This window comes from Acanthopagrus latus, chromosome 1 (assembly GCF_904848185.1).
Source record: "Acanthopagrus latus isolate v.2019 chromosome 1, fAcaLat1.1, whole genome shotgun sequence".
Taxonomy (NCBI): domain Eukaryota; kingdom Metazoa; phylum Chordata; class Actinopteri; order Spariformes; family Sparidae; genus Acanthopagrus; species Acanthopagrus latus.
The window spans coordinates 1,922,773-1,936,865 of NC_051039.1; the positions used below are offsets into that span (position 1 = coordinate 1,922,773).

A 14,093-nucleotide genomic window follows, 5' to 3' on the forward strand; every position below is an offset into this window, starting at 1 on the left:
CGTTAATAGCACTGGGATCAGATGACAAGATCAAAAATACCCTCATCTACATTTGAATGACCAAAACAAGGGGACGTTTCCATTTATATCCTTAAACACTGACACCCTTCATCTCATTGTTTTCTTGCTTTCTTGCTAAACCATTCAAAAATATTTAGATGCTAAAATCAAACCAGTGTCCCACGTCTCCTTTCTCCACAAATCACTGAAACTATACATTTTTACTCTTAATGCACCAGGTCAGAAGGTTCCTTGTATAATCAACAGCATAAATATGTTCAGAATCTCTTGAACATCCAAGAAAAATTAAGACTCTGACGGCGATATTACAAACTGAAATGAACTGTTGATAGTGTGGCAGTGATTAAATGTTTCTTCTGTTCGTAAAAACATTTAGCCTTTAGCCGCGGCACAGAAACTCATCAGGAACGATTGTGGCTGAATGAAACACAAATTGAAGCCTCCGTCACTGCGACATCGGTTCAAACTCACCGTATTACGTAGGTGCGGAACGGTATGATGTGCTGCATGACGGCAGGAATGTGCAACCATATTCTGATCTGTGGACAGAAACACGACACAAATTAATTAACAGCACACGTGAAAACACAGCAGGTAATCCACACTGGGGGTCGTTAAAACTTCAAGTGTCTCAGCTGCAGTTTATGAGACAAATGCAGCTGAAACTAATGCGGTCCAGTATTTCTTTGAAGAGGCTGAATATCAGAAACACCTGTCAGCAATGCAACACATTCAAACATCAACACAAACTAAAGCCTCATAAATGACCATGAAGTTACAGAAAGTTATAGTTTAGCCAGAGTTCTGTCGAGCAGTCAGCAGTGAGCAGCTTGTGTTTGGGCTGGTGGACTCACGTTGGAGACGATGGTGATGAAGGCGTGGGCGATGGGGAAGGGGAGGCTCTCCGGAGTGCCCGACTCGAAGCACTCCTTCATCAGGGAGAGGCCGTGCTTCCCGCAGAACAGACAGACGTAACGCAGCAGATGCAGAGGCACCTCCACGTCCTGGTGGATGACAGACCACGTCAGATATCATTAGAGGTCCCGTAGAGAACAGATGAGAGCTTCACATCTGGGTTCATTACAAAGCAGGTCTATTATTCAGAAACTGTCCCTTCAAACAGACTTCTGTAAGGCTGTGATGTCACAATGAACCGCCTTCAGCCACGCCGTGCTGCGGCTGCAATCAGAACAGACGAGAAGTCAACAGACTCCAGTTCACTTACTTTCTCACAGAGCTAAGGGGCAGAAAAACATCTGTGTGGAGACGTCTGATGTTTCTGTGGTTGTTTATCAGTTTTAAATCTTCAGCATAGTGTTCAGCAGAACGCTGCAGCTCTGTTTTACCGTGAAGCTCTGAAACTTCACTTGCATTTTGTGGTGATCTGATCCTTTAAGTCTTGATGCATCATCACTCGTTAATACTTTTTTCCTCACATTTTTTGGTTCGCTCTCCAGAAGCGGACACACTTGCTGAGTCATCTTCATTTACAGGCAACTGTCATCAACAATGTGTTTTTGTAATTGCAAATCACACAAAAAAAACATTTAGATGAATATGGACATGAAGTCCAGGGGAGAAATGACTTTAACCCAGAAGAACCCGCAGTGACAAACTTGTGACACTTTAAATGAGTCTAGTTAAACGGACCTCCAATACAAATCTGGTTATTCTTCTCTGAAAAAGCAGTGAAAACACAAATATTATGAGCCCGAATCAAACTGACAGTAAGTTTTTTTTCTACAGTTTTCACACTGTGATTAAAACAAATTCATGAAATCGTGTCAACAATTTGCAGTGAACTCTTCTGCACATCACAGTTACGTTCATTGTTAAATAACCTGCTGAGTTTCTTAACATTTATTTCTTTTTAGCAGGTTAGTTTCTACATTTAAATTCCTCTCAAATTTAAACCACATGAACTAGTGTGACATTGTGTTTCAGTGACTAAACTTAACTGTAGTGCGGTTCACCCCTGACCTGGATTAATACTTTATCACGGTGAGAAGGTGAAATCCACCGAGCTCACGGATTATCTGAGGAATTCATCTACAGGAAACAAGCCTGAACCCACATGGACTCATTCAACACTCTGTGGAGGTGCTGCGTTCTTCTCCAAAGCACTGTTATTACACTGATTCTCATCTCTAAAGATTTTCATCTCAGAGCACAAAGAGCAGCGTCACGAGTGCAGACCAATGACAGCCTGTTACCATGGACTTCACCAGGCTCGGCACACTGTAATAATGTGGGCGTCGATTTGACAAAACAAACCAAAGAGGGCAGGAAATGTAGACAATACTTAGTGAAACAGAGAACTGTGCTCAACGCTCCACACACTGACTGACACGAACCAAAACTATGATATCAGGCGTTTCTCACGTAAACCTTCTGCCTCCGGAGGTCAAACAGTCACTGAACACAAAAAGACGACTTTGTCTTTCACCCAGTGAAAAACAGTCATCTTGTATAGAAACGACTCGCTCATTTCTCTAGTGCTTCATATTCTGAAGCACTAGAGAAATAAAGCCAGCAGAATAAAGAATAAAGCCAGCAGAGAGCAGATCGCTGCAACATGAAACCTCACATCAGACAACGTTTATATTTGGACACTCAGCCGGCCGGATCAGGTTTCTGATCTCAGGGCAGGAGACTGTAAGAAACTTCCCCATGAGCGAAACACAAATGCAACGCTTCATAAAACCCTTCAGCAGAACTCAAGCTCTTACAGGATACCTGAACCAACTGCACGTCCTTATATCACATTTAAATCTTTACTAAACATCTTATGTACGACCGGCTGCATCTGCATCTCTGCTTCATTTAAATTCACCCTTTGTTTTTATTCTAATCCACTGTAAGAAGCTCTAATCCACTTTTATTCTCCATGCAAGTACTTGATGTAAAATGTCATTTAAAAACATACAAAAAGACATTCAATACAAAGTGATAGTTTACATTTTCAGACATTTCGTTGGCTCAACATGGGCTGAATATTGTTGTTGTATTCAGCCGCAGACTGGAATACATTTATTTTGTGTTAGCTAGTTTTGTCATGTAAGTATCTTGATGCCTTTTCTCTTTGCGTGTAGATCTTACTGTAGTTTAGAGGGATTGTGAATCGAACATAGATTATATCAGTGGTGAAAAGTGATGGAGACATCCAACTCATGTCATGAAGTCGTATTGATTATCCTATAATCGATTGTTCAGACAGCTGACTATCAAAGAAATTGCTTATGAAGAATTACTTAAGAAATCATCATCCCTAATTTTGATATCAGGAAACAAAATATGACAGAGGGATCTTTTACTTTCAAATAAATATCATAACAATAATATATGAGTGCCGAGTACAAGAAGAACCAGATAATGTTAAAAAAAATATTCAAATTCAACCTTGACAATCGTAAAGGTTAAATTTCTGAATTTTTCAAAGTTTAACAGACTTTGTTTGAACCCTGAAAGTAAATCTTTCTGCTCAACAAATACTGAAGCAGAAAATACTCAAGGTCAAGTAGATTAACATCTAAACAGTCGAACATTTTGTAAAATCTTTACACTTATTGTTCCAACAGAGCCGCGTAAAACTGACGTTTTCTGGCTGGACTGCAAAATTTATGGCTGAATGACAATTGTGGCTCTTTCGCTCAACACTGAAATCAAAATGTAAAATCAATCTTTGATGACGAAATTGTTCTAAACTGACTTTTTATTCAGTGAATGTGAAACAATCTGTAGTTTATAAATCTAGTGATTAAAGCAGCTTGGAGGAGCTCTCATCCTTGTTGAGTCTGGCGGCCCCTGTGGACAGAAGCGGTAACAGCACCAGGACCTCCGGTTCGTTTCATTTGTGTGCAACCTACATTTTTGTTCACTGAAAAAACCGTATGATGACCATTTTATTACATAAATGTTCTGCAGATGCAGCTGCTGTGAGAGGGAGGAGACGAACAAGAGAAGAGGTTTGAAAACGTACTGATCATCTTGATTTTCTGAGTCTGACAAAGTTTTAAATGTCACTCTGAGACATTAACTGTCTCCAGAGGACAAACATCTCCACACAGCTGTCCACTTAACAGAGACGCTGCTGCTGAAAAGGAGATGACTTTCAGAAATTTCAGACAAATCACAGGAGGTGACTCAGCGAAAAGTGCTGTCAGAGGAAGTGAACTAACACTTCAGTGATCCTCTCTCTCTTTTATTTTTTCCTATTTTTCTGTCCTCCACATGTGTGAGTGCACTGTGACCTCAGACACAGTCAGAGAAGATGTGACCAATAATCTCGAGTCTCTCCAGCAGTCACGTGACACCGCTGAGCACATCATGCTCCCCGGACGTCCTCGTCTCTTATAGAAATTCCCAACATGTCTCAGGCCTGCTTCCACTTCTCATCATCACCTCCCACAGATCCTGCTCAGGACGCCCGACAGCTGACTGGCAGCCTGTTTGTGCAGCTTCCAGATGAAACAGTTCCAGAACAGAATAAACGATAGAAGTACGATCGGCACGAGAACAAACAGGAATTAATCTGACATTCTAAGAGTGTAGCAGAAAATGCTTCTCAGAGCAGCCTGTGGTAAAACAGGCATCAGCAGTTTCATTGAAATGAAAGAGGACGTCTGTGTTGTTCAGCAGCGGTGACATTATCAGTGTGATCTGGCCTGAAGACGACATGTTTCTGCTATAAGCCTCGGGTGATTGACAGGAAGCAGATTATAACTAAATGCAAGGAAAAAAAAAGGTGAATTTCTTACGTTCATGTCGCAGAAGGAGCCGAGGATGTTGCTTTCGTGAGCAGATATGTCCTGGAGGAAAGAAAGACGTTTCAGAGGATATACATGACAAAAAACTGTGTTCTGTTTAGTTAATGAATTCAGAGGTTTCTGAATTTTTGATCACCGTTCACATTCAAAGGAGCTTTATCAGAGAAGAACCTGGTTTAGTTTTTTCAGTAAAAAAGCTGTGATAATGCAAAAATTATCCCGGCCCCCAGAAAACTGCACCATTCACAGTTTTATCCAGATTATAATCAAAATATGGACAAAGCCCTTAAAAAGGCACAAAAGGTACTGGATAAACTTTATTTCATATGTTGTTTGGGAACAAATGTTTGATTGCATCACACAGATGATGTATAAAGTATTTTTATAGAGAACATCCCATTCAAAATAAATCAGGAGATCAATACTGGTCTGTGTGTTATCAAGCTGCACAGCTTTTTCATGTCTCCTGTGAGAATATTCACGATCATCTCGACATCTATCCTCCGTGTTTTTATTTGCCATCAACGATAAAATTCTGATATTCTCTCATACCTACACAAACACTGAGAAAGAGCAAGAAATGCAGTTAATCTTTGGGATTAAATTTGAGAAAAAAACCACAAACACAGTTTACAGTGCACAGAAAAAATACTGGGAAAAAACTGACACCGCAATACTTAGATTTTCTTCTATACAGATTTATATTATAATCTGAAAAATACAGGACTTTTCACCAGGTAACTTGAACAGTAGATTAGAGGCTATGATCATCAGGTGCTGCCGTCTTAATGTTCGGTGTGAGTGCCACGAAAACACATTTTAAATTTCTACTCCAAGTGCACAAATGTGGACTAACTCCTCGTGATTGGAGCTGCTCACCCCTGATCTGTCTCCTCGTTCCTCATTAGTAGATAATGACTATCATTCATTTGACTGTTCGTTAAATTTAGAGTTTGTTGGTTTCATCCATACAACATAAAACATTCAGTTGTGGTTTTATTCTAGCACGATCTTCCTGTTGAACAACAGCCGGGTTCAGGGGCTTCCAGAAGCTGTTCTGGTGTGTTAGGTGTGTGACTGGGTCTTACCTCTATGGTGGGGTGTGTGTTGTGTTTGTAGGCAGTGTAGAGGGGAAACTGGATCTGGAAGATCTTGGCGGCACACAGCAGCAGCTTCTCCCTTTCCTCTGTGCTCCAGGAGCTGAACGGGTCCTGACTGTCACTGCTGCTGTTTGCTCCGACACCACCGTCTCCACCCACGGACCCGCTGGCGCTCTCCCCAGGCCCCAGTGCTTCCATTTGGGCTTCACATGGCTGGTTGGCACCCTGACCCTGGTTCTGGGTCTTATTCTGGTTCAGATCGGGAGTGTCGCCGTCCTCTTCGGCAGAGTCTCTCTCCACATTCACAGGTTCGTCCTCCCCAGGGGAGGAAGGTTGGGGGAGGGGCCCGGATGGAGCCTCGCCCCCGCTCCATTCAGACCCCACCCCCTCAGTCCCAGGCACGCCACCTTTACGTGAGCGGTCCTGGACGCTGCAGAGGCGGTCTCTCAGGCTGCTGATCTGAGCGATGACCAGGTTGATGAGGGCGTAGACCAGCTGGTTGAAGACCTCCAGGTGTTTGTACTCTTTGAAGCAGCACAGACATTGTCTGGAGACGGCGCAGAAGACACAGGAAGTGTTACAGAGGCAACCAACGCTGTTATTTTTTCCAAGTGGGTCAAAAATCTACTCGTCCGAAGGCAGTTTTTACTTGCCCCTAAACAAAATGCTTCATTTCTTAGCAGTTACTGAATAACAAGAGACTGAAGGTAATCGTCATGGTTAGTAACAAACAACTTTCTCCTCGTAGTGTTTCCAAGTGGTTTAACTGTTGGCAAAGACGACCAGATCACTTTCTGTTAGTAACAACTACCAACAACACACAAGATTATTCATTCATTCAGTCTAGAATGATGGCTTTGTGCCCAAAGCCAGAGAGAATATCACTGTGACAGCGACAAAGGGTTTCCTGAGGAGGTTACTAGAGAAGCAAAGGGCCCAAACGCACCAAACGGACACAGAATGGAACCATCCTGATGTTAACGGCGTCACATCCGTGCTTGTCCTGCTGTCATGAGTCTAAATATCTGGCCTGAAAATTGACTATTAATGAGCTCAGTCAGCCAACAAGGGCGACCGACAGCCCTGAAATTCACCATCTGCCTGATTTGTCAGGATCGTAATCAGGATCTCAATAAGCCAACACAGCAATGTGTTGTGTTTGTCCTCAAACTCGTCCTTAATGTTTCAGACTGCCATGTGAAAATGTTAAAATACTTCAGATATTCATCAACACACACTAACAAAAAACAAATGCGTCAGCAGATTTTGATTGTTTAGTTCAGCGTCTCCACGTCTCCTCTACACACCAAATATTAAAACGTTCCAGCTGGATGGATGAAAACAAACCACAACAACTGAACTGTAGCGTCTGAAGCAACATTATGACTCACTGATGTCCTGACTCCAGGCTCCCAGCTGGTACGAAGCCCGACTGTAACTGTGTTCTTACTTTCAGAACTTCTTTACAGCTTTACAATTCAGCTTTCCCTGAATGAGAATTGCAGTTTCCTCTCTTATTTTTGTATTTTAAAGACACACAGTCCTGCTGAAGTTCAGCGCCACCTGCAGATCATTCACTCATTTTCTCAGCAGATCAGAATGAAATGGGTCCTAAATTTCATACGATAAATTAATAATTTATTTATTTAAAGTTAAAAATGGGAATTTGGTTAACAAGTTACAGTACAAGAATGTGCTGATGAAACAGAGAGAGGAGCCTTTGTTTCAACGTTGTCGCTAACAGTCTTTTTCTATTTTCATTTGTTTACATTATCTGTACTCAATATTTTAACATCTATTACTATTTTTTTATTACTTTATTCAAATATAGCTCTCATGCTACGTGAGGGGAGGCTGCATGAGGAACACAAGACCTCCTCAAGTAATAAACGCCTGTCCCTGATGCTGGAGACATTAAGGTGAGAAGTGTCATTACTTTTGTTTTAATCTGATTAAGTTAGTAAACATCCATGTTCATAAAACGTCAAGTGAATTTTAAGCAAACTTTTTAAGGTTTGCAAACAAAAGAAATCTTTAAGCGAGGTTTGAGCAAATTAACTTGGCTAACTAAAGTAATTCGTGGTGCAGGCTACATGGCTACGTCAGGCTACGTCAGGCTACGTCAGGCTACGTCAGGCTACGTCAGGCTACGTCAGGCGTGGATGTGGAAGTCAACAGCGGCTAGAGGTAAACAAACCAGAGGACAAAATGGAGAGAGGTCTTTAGGAAAGGGCAAGTTGTAATCAGACCGAGGAACTTCTGTCTCATCTGTCAACACGTGCCCACTGCTGACAGGCCTCGAAATGCTTTATGGAAACACTGATGTAAACTTTAAATCAGGTGACTCATGTCGGATGTGAGTGACTGACCTCTGTGTCCAGGAGCTGATGTAGCCCAGCACTCGCAGGGCATGTTCCTTCTTCAGCTGGAAGCCTCCTTCACTGCTGTCTGCATCCGATACTGAGGAGGAACGAGAGGGAGCGGCTGTTAGAGATCAGCTCAAGACATCAAGACATCTCGGACTGAACATGTGTTATTTTAACTTTTCATTTTCCAAAGAAATACAGACTGAACACTTCCAATGAACTGCCAGTTGGTTTTATATGGTAACATTCACCAAACATTCAGAAACGCAACAGATTACATCTATTTGTCACACAGTCGAGTTCCCCAGCGTTTTCTTTCAGTTTCACTCTGGAGCAGAGATTAAACAGTCAATATGAAGACTGATGTGGTCGACAACTAGTGGTTTAAAACTGTATCAGTATCAAATTACAGTACAGACTGACAGAAAAGTTATATGATCTTTATCAGCTCTATGTCACAATGTTGAGACAGTGAGAAGATATTCCTGAATCCACCAAAAACTGATGGGCTCTGTTCTGGGCTGAGACCCATCCCCCATCCAAGTCTGGTGAAAATCTGTTCCGTAGTTTTTGTGTAATCCTGCTGACAAACCAACAAACGCACACCGTCCACCCTTGACCCCTTTCTATCCTCAACTAAAGAGACTCTAGTCCTAACACAAGCTTTTGTCCACCAGTCTGAGGTTTTTGTACTGCTTCACAGTAACTAAACAATTCAACAAATCTGTTATTTCACATTTTGCTCAAATATTTAACCGACAAACCCTCACAGAAAATCTGACAGTACTGATTAGAAATCACTGGCCTGAGATCAGTAGATCATTTTATTTCCCACAACAATCAAAAAACAGACACAGGTGAAAACGTAACAGAGCGACAACTAAAGAAGTAAACATGGTAGTGTTAACACTGTGAGGCATATTCATGTATGTGTAAGGAAGAATAGGGAAGTTCTCCTTATTCCTCTGGAGAAATTACAACTTTCTTCACTGATCTGAGCAAATGATTCCGGTTCCATACATCTTGAGAAACAAAGATCGTATCACACAAATGTTCTCATAGTCAATAATTGAAGAAGGAGTCGGCTGAGGCCTGAGGCTCCAGAATACATTAAGTTTGTTTGTTTCACTGCAAACAACGACGACATCATCACGTCTGGATCTGGAAAGAAAAGAAATAATCGAAGTACAACATGAACAAATTCCACTGATCAGGACACGTCGGCTCCACCGTGTTTAAGTGCACCGAGTATCAGACGTTCACTCTCATATACTGATAATCCAACGAGCTGATACGATGACGTTACACATCGACACTCGACTTCAACAGCTTCTCTCCAGCGTTACTGTTCTTGTTTCGGCCTTCAAAGATTCATATCAGTCAGACTCAGTTCAGAGGAATCAAGTGTCTCCACTGAATCACTGACCTGAATTTGGCAACAAAGAGACGGAACATAAAAAAACAGAAACAACAGTAACCTGTCGACCACGTTGGCCGTTCAGGCAGGAACCAGAACTCTTTCAGCTCCGCGTGTGAACAGAAGCTCCTCTGAGGCCGACTTCAACACACGGGTGTTCTGGGACGCCGGCCCGGCGCCCTTGGCCGTTGTCCTGCTGCCGTGCTGAGGGATTGTGTCGTTTCGCTGCTTTGATGCTGATGTTGTCTGGGAACAGGAGCTGACATTAAACTCAGTTTATGGCTGCAGCTCTCTGAGGATATAAATACAAAGAGGAGGAGGAGGAGGAGGAGGAGGAGGAGGAGGAGGAGGAGGAGGAGGAGGACACCGACACTGTGTGATCACACTCCTCAGCTCGGCTCAGCAGCGACTGTAACGTTCAGCCAGACTGGAGGCGTTTAAATAGAAACGTTCCAGCTGTGACACTATAATAAGTACTGATCAACTCAGACGTGTCGTTTAAAAAGGCAGCAGCAGGTGGAGAAGAATCTGAAGCACTCAGAATGACAAAACGTGTCAAGTAAAAACACCGTCTTTATGAGGTTTCCTTGTTTTTTAAAATTCTTCCAGCTCACATGGTGATTGTTAAATGGTTTTCTGTATTGAGCTGTAAAAGCAGCACAGGGATTCCTCGCACTATTTCACCAACTTCCAATGTGCACAGGATGTTGCTTCAGTAATTTAGGGACAGTCCAGCACACAGTCTGTATTCAGATGATAAATGGTTCAGAGAAAGACTCATCAGTCGTGTCAAAGGTTTACAGCAAACAAACCAGAGATTTTAAGTTCAAGGGGAGAAAATCAATCAAATATCCACTTTCACTTTCTGTTTGAGGAACGTATTCTAAGTCAGATGAGTAATAAATAATTTGACTTTCTTGCAAAAACATGAGTAGAAACAGCCAAACAATCTCTTTTTTCTGCATTACAAGCCAGTTGATTTAGTTTTACTCCTGTTTACTCTGTATTCTGCCATTCACACTAAAAACTCATTTCAAGTGTAGAAATCAACAGGCACTGGATACAGGTGTGTTTAACCACAACAAACTGTTTCATATGTCCAATTTAGTCGGTTGGGATTTAAATTTCTCGTTGATTTTGCCAGTGAAACGTGACATCATGTTCTGAATGCAGAGAAAAAAAAACCTGTCACAGTAATTTAACAGGACATGACAGTAATCCTACAGTCAGAGCTGAATAAAAAGCCTCAGCTCACTGAAGTTGTGCTCAGACACACCAGTGCTTTGAGCTAAATGCTAACAACAGCATGCTAACCTGAATCTTTACCATGTTTACCATCTTTCTAGCATGCTAACTTGAGCTAAGTAAACAGCTGGGGCTGAAGGGAATCAAATTAGTATAACAAGTTTTGGATGAACTGAACAAAAACCTGATGACGGTGTTCGATGTAAATTTAAAGGCTCAGCCAGGTGATTTCAGCTGATCCTGAGGGGATCAATGTCTGAACTGAATCTTAATCCATCTGATATGTGACCACGGTGGTCTGGCCGCCTGTACACAAGGTTAATGTTTTCATCTCTACAGTCAACATGCCCCCAACATGGCAACACAAGCTTTAACTGTCCAGCCAACAATGAGGAGCATAAAAGTTTCCTTATTAATCTCAAGGCTGTCATGTCGTCTGCTGCACGCTTCATGAAGAAGCCATCGTCCCACAGCAACACCAAACCAGCTTCTTCCAAACAATGACACAGCACAACGTCTTCCAGATGGCCCGAAAACTACAACTCATCATAAATGACAAAGAAAAGCACAAAGAAAATCCTCACGAACTAGAAAATGTTTGACTGAAACGTGACATATAGGATTCATCTGTTATCAGGACAGCTGGGTTCTAGTTTTCTTCTGATCAGCGACTCTCTGCAGCTCTGAACTCTTCATGATTCAAGTCACATCTTCCTGACATAAACTCACTTATCTGAGTTCGTATGTGGTTAAAGTTTAAACTAAGTCTATCAGATCTGATCCTTGTGACCTTGATATGAAGATGTCACAGGTCCAGGACTACAGCCAACCATTATATATTCCATCACAATTAATTGATGATCAAGGGATCAATCTAAGAAAGTGGTGAAAAAAAACACATCTTCACGTTGTTTTGTCTGACAAACCAACTGATATTCCATTCACACACAGAACACACAAAAAAGCACCAAATCCTCGTATCTGTGGAGACCACGTGGATCAGCCGAACACCGCTCCCTCCACACACACACACACACGCACACACACGCACGCACACACACACACACGCACACACACACACACACACACACATACACACACACACAAACACTGCTGCAGTAGCAAATCTGAGGTCGCAGGTCAGCTACAGACTGAACACATGGACCTGCCAGTCTTGCAGACAGAGCCGTCACAGCTGACAGCGGCCTGCTGTGGAGCTGCTGACCCGACGCTCAACAACACCGGATTGTATCAGTGAAAGCTGTAAAGGCGTCTGATACAAACACAATACCTGCCGCACATAAACACACAGACACACAACCAGTTATCACAGCTGAACTGGTGAGAAGCAGCAGCAGGTTTCTGTCCTGTAATCTGAGTCAGAATTAAGGAGCGAGGTGAAACTGTGTGTGTGTGTGTGTGTGTGTGTGTGTGTGTGTGTGTGTGTGTGTGTGTGCGTGTGTGTGTGCGTGTCAGCTGACATCCATCCACAGCATCGAGCGTCCACAGCTGAGGACTGGAAGCTGCTTGGTCAGATTTTCACTCTTCATCAGAAAAAGTTCCTGATTCAAACCAAATACTTTACAGTTTTAGACAGTTTCATATTTTCCTCGCTTGGCCGCACGATTAATAAATTAAATGCTTTGCAAAGCGGCTGAGTGAAACAGCCAAATCGTAGATGCTGCAGTTTGTTGATGAAGATAAAATGTGTTAAGAGCTTTATAATGAAGCACTGCGGAGCAGCAGAGACGTCCTGACCTGCACATCTTGTTCTACGGATGTAAGAAAACATGTTTGATTGGTACAGACCCCAACAGTGTCACATCATTAGGATTTTAATAGCAGCAATATGATTATTTTTACCAAATCCTGCAGCCCTAGCTCTCACTTCTCTTATGGCTGCTTGAGATCTTGAGTTTTTATGTGTTTTGGAGGAGGAAAAGAAAGGAAAAGAAACTAAATGACTTTTGAATCGTCTTTTTTTGGGTGAACTGTTCCTTTAAGAACGCAGGTGAAGATTAAAGCTGCTGTCGGGTTTTTAATCGTGCAGCACATGATATGTGACAAACACCAATTAGACACCACACCCGCAGTTTCCCAAAAATACACAACACGTCAGGATTAGACGAGTGTAATCTGAAGACTGCAGCGTGTTTCTGTTCCACACATCAGCACAGAAACACTGGAGCCAAACTCCTACAGATTAAACTCAGTAAAACAGAGTCGTTGCTCATTCAAAATACACCATACAGCCAAAAATAGGTGGAGACTCTTTGTATACTTCTAGACTGGAGTTCCCCTCAAGTCACAATGTGTGGAAATCTAAATGCTCCAGCACACAATGATATTTCACACAATGACTTCTTCCAGCTTTGTCTCTGCAGTTTGTGTTTGTCTCTTTCCTGATTCAACATGACAATGTTCCTGTCCTCAAAGCCAGATTCATGAAGAAATCTGTTTCCCAGTTTGGTCATCTGGCCTGCACAGAACCAGAACCCAGAGCTCCATCTCATCCAACACCTTCATGGATGAACTGCAACGGCAAATCCTGGACAGGCCAACACCAGCGGCTTCAGACAAACATGGCTGCCTGGCTTTGGTGAGCAGCTGTCGTTATGAAGAATGATAAAGTATCGATACTGACCTTTAAACATCACTCGACAAAACGCTCTAACAACAAGGAGACAAAAGGAGCAACAGCCGAAACAGAAAGTGTTCAGGCAGAAAAAGTCCGTCCTCTTCTGGTGTTCCCCCAGAAATTTGTATGAAATCATCCATCCTTCTTCACTACATCTCAGTTTTTACCCTCAACTACAGGTTGTTCATTTATTCTTAAAACACAGAAATGTGAATCATGGGTGATCTTCACGGTATCGTCAATGAGAGGCAGATAATTATCAGTTATCTGTATCAGCCAAGACGATCTGTATTATGGCAACATGACTGATGTGTGTGTAGCCTTTCTAATTTCTTATCAACAACAATGACATGGCGGCTGTAGCTCAGGAGGTAGAGCGGGTGGTCTGGTAATCGGAAGGTCGCCGGTTCAAATCCTGGCTCCCCCTAGCTGTATGTTGAAGTGTCCTTATGCACTGAACCCCAAACTGCTCCTGATGTGCTGGTCGGGGGCCACCGCCATCAGTGTGTGAATTACTGTAAGTCGCTTTGGACTAAAGTT

The 14,093-nt window shown here is 42.4% G+C and overlaps 1 protein-coding gene across 2 annotated transcripts in view; it reads right to left on the reverse strand.

Moving 5' to 3' along the window:
* The window catches only part of usp34 (ubiquitin specific peptidase 34), a 47,865-nt gene that overhangs the window by 30,909 nt on the left and 2,863 nt on the right, over nt 1-14,093 (reverse strand). For both annotated transcript variants that reach the window (XM_037098731.1, XM_037098721.1), the window contains exons 2-6: nt 8,257-8,347; nt 5,876-6,434; nt 4,779-4,829; nt 876-1,025; nt 493-560 (exon numbers count right to left, since the gene is read on the reverse strand). In XM_037098731.1, coding sequence (XP_036954626.1) covers nt 493-560; nt 876-1,025; nt 4,779-4,829; nt 5,876-6,434; nt 8,257-8,347 — 919 coding nt within the window. The remainder of the gene's footprint in view (nt 1-492; nt 561-875; nt 1,026-4,778; nt 4,830-5,875; nt 6,435-8,256; nt 8,348-14,093) is intronic.